This window comes from Melampsora larici-populina (assembly GCF_000204055.1).
Source record: "Melampsora larici-populina 98AG31 unplaced genomic scaffold MELLAscaffold_12, whole genome shotgun sequence".
Lineage (NCBI taxonomy): Eukaryota > Fungi > Basidiomycota > Pucciniomycetes > Pucciniales > Melampsoraceae > Melampsora > Melampsora laricis-populina.
The window spans coordinates 1,678,399-1,688,641 of NW_006768776.1; the positions used below are offsets into that span (position 1 = coordinate 1,678,399).

General features: G+C 45.5%; 3 protein-coding genes across 3 annotated transcripts; all 3 read right to left on the bottom strand.

Moving 5' to 3' along the window:
- Positions 1-762: 762 nt before the first annotated feature.
- MELLADRAFT_62087 (uncharacterized protein) lies at positions 763-1,972 on the bottom strand (the record flags this gene model as incomplete). Its single annotated transcript, XM_007408404.1, has 3 exons — positions 763-1,565; positions 1,644-1,748; positions 1,822-1,972. The coding sequence occupies 3 exons, from the start codon at positions 1,970-1,972 to the stop codon at positions 763-765; spliced, it is 1,059 nt and encodes a 352-aa protein (XP_007408466.1).
- A 1,806-nt stretch (positions 1,973-3,778) lies between these two features.
- On the bottom strand, positions 3,779-4,387 carry MELLADRAFT_62088 (uncharacterized protein; the record flags this gene model as incomplete). The annotated part of the gene is made up of 1 exon (XM_007408403.1): positions 3,779-4,387. One exon carries the CDS (start codon positions 4,385-4,387, stop codon positions 3,779-3,781), a length of 609 nt encoding a protein of 202 aa, XP_007408465.1.
- Positions 4,388-5,275: 888 nt separating this feature from the next.
- On the bottom strand, positions 5,276-7,165 carry MELLADRAFT_105260 (uncharacterized protein; the record flags this gene model as incomplete). The annotated part of the gene is made up of 3 exons (XM_007408402.1): positions 5,276-6,292; positions 6,356-6,436; positions 6,515-7,165. The coding sequence occupies 3 exons, from the start codon at positions 7,163-7,165 to the stop codon at positions 5,276-5,278; spliced, it is 1,749 nt and encodes a 582-aa protein (XP_007408464.1).
- Positions 7,166-10,243: the final 3,078 nt, after the last annotated feature.

Here is a 10,243-nt window from a genome sequence, read left to right on the forward strand (position 1 = left end):
GAAGTCGTCTTCGGCCTCCTCCTCCTCCTCATCTCCCTCCTCTCTTTCCCACAATATCGGAAGGCCCAGTATGTCAATTGTGTAAGATTACGAAACTGTGACAGAAACTTTTGACAAAGGTGATAAAATATAACTATCAGCTACTGTGTTGACAAGACACAGGCTGATGACTTAAAAGACGACGGAGTACGAAACTCAACAGACCTTTGACAAAGGTGATAAAATATAACTATCAGCTACTGTGTTGACGAGACACAGGCTGATGACTTAAAAGACGACGGAGTACGAAACTCAACAGACCTGAACGAAGAGTAAGATGAAACTTTAGAATCTTTTTCTTTGATGATATCATGAAAAGAAAACAACCACACAAACCTTTGACAAAGGTGATAAAATATAACTATCAGCTACTGTGTTGACGAGACACAGGCTGATGACTTAAAAGACGACGGAGTATGAAACTCAACAGACCTGAACGAAGAGTAAGATGAAACTAACAATGTAACACACAAAAAGACAAAGATACTCATTTATTTAATACCAGTATTTAATTGATAAAGGAGAACACAAAAAGACCTTACCTTTAGAATCTTTTTCTTCGATGAGAGAAAAAGATTCTGAAGGTGGAAAGAGGAACATACATATATAAGAAGAAAAACACGTATAAGAAAAACTGAACATTCAACTAAAAATTACATCCGCAAACACTCCTTCACTCCTCCTTTGACTTACTCCGACCACTGAATTAGATCACTATGAAGATCAATAAGCTTTCGAGACATACTCAGTTAACTCCGAGTTAAAGCACATCATGAATATCTTGAATACATATAACCTTCGACTTCGAGAGAAAGTACTTTGTGAATATACATCACGACAAGTTCTTGACAGACTCAATTTACTCCAACAAATTGCTGTTCCTAAAGTTCGAGCGCGCATTTGCTGCCACCCAAGGAGCAATAGATTATCATCTTCTGGAGTACCTTCGACGTAATCCCCTGTTGATTGTACAACCTCTTGCAAACCTAGATCCCAAAAGCTCCATAAACGATACGTCCTTTTAGCAATGCCAGAGTGGACGGACTTCCACTCGGCCATTCGCACCCCTCCTGCATCGAAAATAAAGAAAACACCGATTTCATTAGAGCTTAGAGGTTGACGGAGCTCGAGTGATAGGTGCTGCCTACCTATAGCTTCATTGGGCTTTGACCTATCCACACGCACTTGATAGTCAAGCGCCCATCCCATGAGCTGCCGGACTTCGCGGCCCAAACGTCGGAGCTCTTCTTCGGAGGCCATATGATTACGAAGGGCTATTATTCCATCCTTTGTACTCTGGCAAGAAGCCCAAGGCTCATCAAGATGATTAAGAGCTACCTCGTCCCAAAAAGGATCTAGGAGATCCATCGCTATTACTTCGTCCAAAGTTGGTTCAGCTAGTCGCTGTGCTGGACGGTAACGTGTATTGTATCTACCAGCATGCCTCAAATAAGTATCTAGTTTATTTTTAAGTTGTTCTCTCTTCTTCTTTCGCAGTTGTTCGTTACGTGGCTGCTGCGTAGCACCTAGTTTAACGTATATATATTCATCATTAGTGAAACCACGCATTAATCATATGGGTGAAACAGATGAACGTGAGGTACCAGTTTTCAATGCCGCGTCAGCCTTTTGCTGAATCACATCAACTGCAGCCTCGTACAAGGAACCTAAGGCGACCTGGACAGTGAAATTGGCCTTAAGTCTAACATCTAATGGTGTTCACAGCGGGCTTAGTGAGTGAGTGAAATGAATTGCCGGATATATATCATACATAACACTTACCGGTCCCTCGTCGCGCTACAAGTAGTTCTGCGTTGCCAAGTTCGTCAGCAACTGCTTGAATTTGTTCTTCGAGAGCCACCAGGGACGCTGGCAGGTCCAACAGTTCGTGTCGCTGTTCCGCAGTTCGAATAGGGGCATTAGCTGCATTCATGGCTACCATCTTCCGCCTGATCAAACAACGTTAGGATGACAATACTAGAGCGGTTCAGTCAGGGAGGAAAGGGTACTTGCCTCGCTTCCAAAAGGTCCTCCTCAAGTGTGAGTAAGACCCCAAGGCGTTCTCTTTTCTCCTTTGTCTTTACGCTGATGGCTTTAAGATGCAGTGCGCGCTGTCGATCCCACTGGGTCTGAAAGTACTCTGATGTATGCGCCGGGTTTCTCTGAACATGGTTCATCAGAGAAGCTTTACATGCAAGTAGCTCTGCTTGGTATTTCTTTGTTTGGCCAAGCATGAAGGACACTGCGGTAATTAATGCCATAGGTAATAATTAGGAGGAACGTGTACATAGAAGATACATATATAACTTTTGATTAAAAGAACTTACCAGCTTTTTTTCGCAATTCCTCATTGCGATGGTTGGTCCACAGGTGGAGGCTGACCATACGACGGTGCTTAGTAGCATATTGGAGCAGCCGTATGAGAGGAGATAAACTGAACCACACTCGCTCAAGTCCCTCTCCATTACTTTTCCCCCACCCTCCATTGAGGCAAGGGTTATATTCCAGCTGACAGCCCCAATTGTGAGTGTAAGCGTGGAATAGAGCAGTTCCAATTTTGACCTGCTTAGCATAATTTGGATCCGTGAACACTTGGGACTAGTGGATAGAGGCGGTAGTCAGCATGTTGCTAAATGTGAGAGTCATGGGTGGATTACCTTCTTAATGGTTTTGTCTAGATTACAACCTATATCGTATAGGATACCAACCGTGGTTGTTCCATCACGGTCGTTTTTGAGTAAGCCGAGCAACCACTCTATGAGAGCTAGTGCGTTGTGATTTCTGAAAGTCATATAATGGTTAGCCGAAGTTAATTTCAACCGCATAAAAAGAAAAGGACCTGCTTCTCACCGCTTTGAATCAGATTGATGAACTTGAGGACGTGGTCATGTCGACAAGCCATACCCAACAATCCTGACTCATCCATGTTCTTAAAATGCCCTCGCCCTCTCACATCGTTGGCGGTGGTATGCGCTTCTGTACATGGGTCCTATGAAGCAACATAATGGATTAAGATTTCAGTTGCTAGTAAGTATATGCCGAGAAAAAAAGAAGTACACTTACTCCTTCGAGTTCTAAGTCAGGGAGTCCCTTCAAGAGGCGTTCCTTCGCATCCACCAATTTCGGATCAAGAAAAATTGATGGTCGAGGAGGGAGCGAGCCAGGTATGGGAACACTCGCGCGCGCATGTCGTTTATGCTGAAAGTTACCATCCAGGCACACCACAACGTGTGGCTCCTCAGGTCTGACACGGCCGACGGGCGGTCCAAAGCATTTGGCACAGTTGGCCGCTAGCTTGTCGAGTTCGCATAGCTGCAGCTGTTGATCTTCCAACTCTCGGATTTGGAGATTTATAGCACGAAAGGCATCGATGGCCACCGTGAAAGGCTGTCGCCAATCTCGCGGCTATCAGATAACCAAGTTGATTGTTAGTAACTGACATGAACACAACTAATGTATTGCATAAATCGATTCTTACCAGGCCTTTAGATGTCAGTATCTCAGGACTACTGTTGTTGAGCACATCGTCTAGGGCGCCACAGTAACCTGCGTTTGGCACAGCAAAACGAACCCACTGAGAGTGATGGTGCACCATCAGGCGCAGCGAGAAAGCTGTTCGCGGCTGTGAAGGTGATGCAGCGAGATAACCCATCTGCAGCAGCCTTTGCGGGTCAGAAAGATCACATGTCTTGCAGAAAGATACTTTAATTCGGCGTCTGGCTAAGATGAGAAAGGTGCATCAATTAGGTGTATGAATGTGAAAAAGTGGCCCAGCTAAAATTGCACCCGCACCCATGGTACCTAACTCACACAGTAGATCAACCAGGTCAACGTCTCGTTCAGTCCTCATTGTGCAATTGCACGGAGGTCGTAAGTCTTCATTCCATTTGAGTTGGTTTCCCCAATTTGAGGTTTCTAGCCTGGCTCGAAGGAACGTTGGTAACATAATAGCGTACTGCCAAGACCATTGTTTCTCGTGGGCCAGGCAATCAGCTAGGTGTGTTTCTCTTCGCAAAGCGGCTAATATCGGGTCGTCTACATCGCCAAAGTTCTCAGGGGGTTCACCAGCCAGCATAAATCGATTTACGTCAATATCGTCTTCCACTTCACCTACATCGTCCAAAGGATCGGGGCCAGCGGGGATATTTTCTGCAAGCATTTCACCAGGATGCTGCCGTGCTTCCTGTTCCTGGTTGAGCATGTTGGTAAGGGCAGCATGTGAAGCCTCCGCATGCTCCAAATCTCGTTTGCGGTTCTGAACTAGTTGCCGTTGCAAGGGTGTAGTAGGCTTGGGTTCCTTACTGCGATTATTCACCCCTTTCCCTTTGATGATGCGAAGCGATGGCATTATGGAACGAAAAAGGAGGTTGTAAGCTTGTTTGTTTCTAACAGCTCCATCGATGAAATAATACTTATCTAACTTAAGGAGCCACCGTTGGCGTATGGATTCCCCAAACGGGAAATAGATGAGCTGAAATGAATAAGGCGGTGGGAGATCAAGGTCAGTTGCGATGACTATATTCCAAATTGTCCTAATCGGGAAATAAATGAGCATACCAATACGGATTCAATCTTCCAAAACAGTACGTATAGATAATCCAGCTGACGACCAAAGCACCGTTATCTATCAGTTCGAGTTGGCCCATCTGAACTGATAGATAAACCAGCTGACGACCAAAGCACCGTTATCTATCAGTTCGAGTTGGCCCATCTGAACTGATAGATAAACCAGCTGACGACCAAAGATCCGGTAGGTTCATAACATTTGAGTTGTGCCATCTGAGTAATGCTTGATGTAATCGATCAGTACAAAGTAGGTGATGTATGAAGTAAGTGATGTGAGAGTGTTAGTTTAACAATGAGTGTACAGCTTCAGTGGGGTTTGAAGTTATACAGATCGGGTCAAAGCGCTCTTTCGGGTCGGGCCGTATAATAACAACATGTCAACTCAATAATGGCCCCTACATGATTGAGCCACACGAGTTTGTAACTTATGCTAAGGTAAGGAATATAGGAAATCGCAAAATTTCTCGCGAATTTTTTCTGTGTGTGGCTCAAGGGTAGATTGCTCAAAGCTAAGGGTTTCAGAACATGTGGACTGTGGATGATGCCCATTACCATCAAAGCCACGGTTTAGCCATTTGAAATCATGGAGGTTTAGCAATTTGAAATCATGATTAGAAAGCAGAATACATATTATTGTCACAATCAATAATCGAGTGTAACTCTTCATCAATTAGGATACATGGATACAGATCGGATTTTTTTTCTTGCGTCGATTTTTATTAAGACTCTTCAAGAACTCGGCATGTGAATCTATGAGCGGTTGCCAAGCATCGGACCAACCTGAGGCCTTGGGTGTGTGAAAGCGTCGCCATGTTGCACAGAGACGTGGAGCTGGGAAGTTGGGGCGAGTGAAATCGAGCAATAGAGAGGTGAAGTGATGATCCGCGAACGCAAGTACAATAGGAGGGTTCATGTTGTATGCGGTGGAGTAGGGAAACACAATCTGACTATAAGAGCCAGGCTCATAGTACAAGACCGGCCGATTGAAAGCATTTGCTATTACCCCACCCCAGCTTGGCATACCAAGCCAATGCTGTTGGTCGGTTACAACGTTGGGTTTGGTTATAGCAAGACGTGCCAGGGCATCAGCTCGATTCTCAGGTAAGGGGCGGTCGTCCTCCATATTGGTAACTGTATCCGCCATCTGTTGTCGAATACTTTGCCATTTGTCCTGGGACTTGCCAATTGATATGGCGATGGCTCGGAAGCCGCAGTGCCCATCACCTTTCACCTCTCTGATGTCGATCACGAAAGGTTCCAGCCAACTATGAAGACGGTACTTTGCCATGAGCGCGGGTAGATTGGGATTGATCAGATTGGGCTTTTGTGATAACGCAGCCTCGAGCGCTCGTTTACGTGTGAGTGGTGGGCTGGAAGTTGAAGGTTTTGTAGGTTCACTTAATGATGACGGTGTATTACCAGGATCCGACGGGACGAATGCAGCGGGTGGCGATGGTAGGGGTGCCACGGTTGTGGCTGCATGAGATAGTGGTTCTGCGGGGTTTTGGCTGACAAGTGAGATTTGAGGTGGTGAAGCAGGTGAGAGATAGGTTGTTACATGGTCAGGAGCCGATTGGTTGGCTGTGTCCATCGGTTGGGGAGCCTGAAGCGTGGGCTGAGTTATGATAAGGTCTTCGACGTTGAAGGTGGAGGTGGTAACTTCCATCGCTTCGAGAAGGCTGTCACCCTAAGGATACTGATGATATTATAAGTATGCGCTAGCGAGTCGACATATTGTTTATTTGCTTACTGGATAGCCTTCCTCAAGCGCTGGCCCTACTTCGTCATGGGTGGAATTTTGGGTCTGTATGACCATATCATAGAGTAGTGTCTGAATGAAGGTGACAGCCAAAGGATGTCAGTCTTACATCTTTAGGTTGCTTCGCATATAGGAAGTGTGGGTGCGTACCGGCTGGGGTGCTTCAGGTAAGAATGAAATCGGTAATGATCGTTCATCGTTGATCATGGCTGCATGCTGAATGATAGACTGTATCTGCGTCAATACGTCTTGGCGACGATGTGGAACCATGGCGCATAGTTGGGCTCTGAGCTGTGAGACCGTGGCTTCAATTGAGTCCAGTGTATTGAGGTCCTCTTTGATGTCGTCGTACGTCTGTGCAGGAGAGGTGAGGATGGGTGTTTCAGGTAACGCAATCGCATCATTGGTGATGGGGTGATTGAAGTCTAGAGGTTCTTCGGGGTTGGCCGCTGACCCATTGTCGATTTCATCCAGGACGACCCCTGGTGCGAGGATGGGGAGGTCCTTGGGGTCCTTGTACTTCTTGCGAGGTTTTACATTGGGGTCGGGGGGGTGATTGTGACCAAGGTGGGTATGAGTCAGAATCCACGATGCAGAGTCGTATAGGTATCGGGTGCTGAGCTTGAAGGGACAACCAATACGCGCAGATTTGGTTGTTCCTGCCTCAGTAGATCCGAGTGAGGGATAGCCTCCACGATAACAATCGTAGTGTGCGACAGGACTGCTTTTCTTTTGAGATTTGCCAATTCGAATGCGGTAGCCGTGGTGCGTAGCTGGAAATGCTGAGACATAGTCGTCCATCTTCCTTCGGTCTTTGTGACAAATCTCGATGGTATTGGGTGCTGGTAATCACAGGGGCAAAAATTGATGCTCACAACTATGTGAGCGTTGAAATTTTCCTGTTTTGTTCCCATTCGTTTCCCATTTGTTTCCAATTTGTTTCCCATTTGTTTCCCATTTGTTTCCCTTTTCTTTCTGTTTGTCAGCTGATTACGTGATCATCAGGAACTGAGCAGACAAACTAAGCCTTCCTCAGCATTTATTTCTGAGCAAAGAAGTCTGAGGAAGGGCTGATCCATCTGCTCAGCTGATCCTGAGCGGCATTCCCTGGTTCAGTAAGTTCCAAGGGATGCCACCAATGTATAGCTTAGGGGCTGAGCTGAACTGAGTATTTCCTTAGCTAAGTCTCTGAAGTATCCCCCAGATGGATCACAGAGCGCCAAGCTTGCCTCAAGCTTCATGGCTCCGGAATGAAGCCTGAGGCCCGTCTGCTCGTTCAACTGAGCTGCTCAGTTATTCCTCAGGGGCATCCCTGAGATCAGGAGGATCTGGAGGATTTCACTGCTCATTGGATGAGGGGCTGCTCAGTTATTCCTCAGGGGCATCCCTGAGATCAGGAGGATCCGGAGGATTTCACTGCTCATTGCATGAGGGGCTGCTCAGTTATTCCTCAGGGGCATCCCTGAGATCAGGAGGATCCGGAGGATTTCACTGCTCCCCAGATGGATCACAGAGCGCCAAGCTTGCCTCAAGCTTCATGGCTCCGGAATGAAGCCTGAGGCCCGTCTGCTCGTTCAACTGAGCTGCTCAGTTATTCCTCAGGGGCATCCCTGAGATCAGGAGGATCTGGAGGATTTCACTGCTCATTGGATGAGGGGCTGCTCAGTTATTCCTCAGGGGCATCCCTGAGATCAGGAGGATCCGGAGGATTTCACTGCTCATTGCATGAGGGGCTGCTCAGTTATTCCTCAGGGGCATCCCTGAGATCAGGAGGATCCGGAGGATTTCACTGCTCATTGGATGAGGGCCTGCTCAGCTAGTCCTCAGGGACATTCCTGGCCGGATCAGAAGGATCCAAGGGATGTCACTGAGTATTGGCTGAGGGGCTGCTCAGTTGATCTCAGCCCCTCAGTGTGAAAAACTTTATCTGGGGATATCACTGAGGATTAGCTGAGCAATGAGCAGATAGGATGACGCTTTTATCAGGCTTCATTCCTTAGCAAGGAAGTCTGAGAAAAGTCCGGCCCATCAGTGATCCAGTCAGGGGATGCTACTGAGTATTTGCTGAGCAGCTCAAATGGGACGCCCCTGGGCAGGCTTCGTCACTGAAAAATGAAGCCTCAGGAAGGTATAGTTCATGTGCTCATCTTCATTTTGAACAAATTGCTGAGTATTCAGTGCCTCATGAGCTGATCCTGAGTACTCATCGGGAATCAGTTATTGCTCATCCAAGATGGAAATGAGCCTTCTCAATAAATGTCAAGTAAAATATGAGAACCACAGGATGATCACCTGAACACAAACAAGATTGTGAATTGAATCAATCTGAAAGAAAATGAATCTTTTTTGGAGAATTCCAAAAAGTCTACAACGCTCACATGTATGTGAGTATCTATTTTGGCCCCTGTGAATATGTACTCGTCGGGGTTGTGATCCATTCTTCCGTATTGTGAGCTCGGTGTTATGATTGAAAAGAGAGAAGAAGAGTAGTATTTGACGTTGAAGAGAGCTGATGTAGTGAGATGGGGCGTGAGGTAGTAAATGCGGAGAGGTTAGGTAGTGAAAATTCGTTTAGCTGTGGACTTGTTATGATAGCGATTAGGTTGAAAGTGAGGTAGTCATAAGTTTTATCTTCGGTAGTAAAATTTCGAGGTCGCGTAGAGTAAGATGTTAGCTCGGGGGTAGGTTGGGACTTGGGTAGTAAGATGCCGGATGAAGTAGTGATATTTTGAGTTTACTAGTAAGATACGTTGCGTAAGTAGTGAGAATTTTACTACAGTGGTAAGATGTTGACTTGGGTAGTAAGAATATGATTTGAGGTGGTGAGAAGTGACTTGAAGTGGTAAGATTTTGGCACTTTTGGCTAAAGTGGTAAGATTTGTTGGCTTAGGTAGTAATTTTGTTACTTGAGTAGTAATAGTATGTGTTTGGGTAGTGAGATAGGTGTATGATGCGTGTGGGGGGCAAGGCCCCCCCTTATGAAAAGGAGACTTAGAAATATATTTATTCCAGCTTAGAATCAACTTTCTTTCTAAGAAATTCTAAAGGGGCTTTTTCCAATGACATAGGATGATACAGGTGTCAGTATCATCCAATAGACTTGGTGCTTTACAGTACACACAGGTGATGTTAAATTTGATGAGACACTCCATAAAGTAAACTGCAAGGTTTGCACCTGAATTTGGTCCATCAATATCTTGCACAGCTAAGATAAATTCCTGCATCTTGTATTGGTTGTCAATCCAGTGAGCAGTGATACCTAAGATGGGATGATCATTTGGTGATGGCCATTCATCACAGGTGATGTTGATAGCTAGAGCCTTGTCCAATACATCCTTGAGAAGAGTACAACAGACACAGAACTGACTCTTGACAGCCTCCATCACACAATCGGATCCAACAAGGATGGGTGGTACGTCTCAATTACAAAGCTTGAGAAGTTGGTTGAATTTGTTGCGATCAACAATTGTAGCTGGCATGTCGCCATTCACAAAAAGCTTGACAAGATGAAACTTGAGAGATTCTTGGGATAGTTTGATAATCTGTAAAGCAAGGTTGAGAAGAGAAAAAGAATGAAAAGAAAGAACAAATTTAAAAAGAACGGAATTAGAAAAAAAGACTGAAAAGAATAAAAAGAAGGACACTACTATCTGACGACTACTTTTTTTTGACCCAATGCCCTAATCTCAGATACCTGGGGATACCTGGCAATTTGTTGCCTGTTATGCTCAAATGTTGCCCGCTTTTAATTTGGCAAACCAGGCACTCACAAAACTTTTCAACTTTACACTTCCTTTCCTGTTCTTGACCTTCACCACCCACTGACGTCCCACACACCACCATCCTTGGACCCAATTTCACTTTTTTGAGGTTTGTACT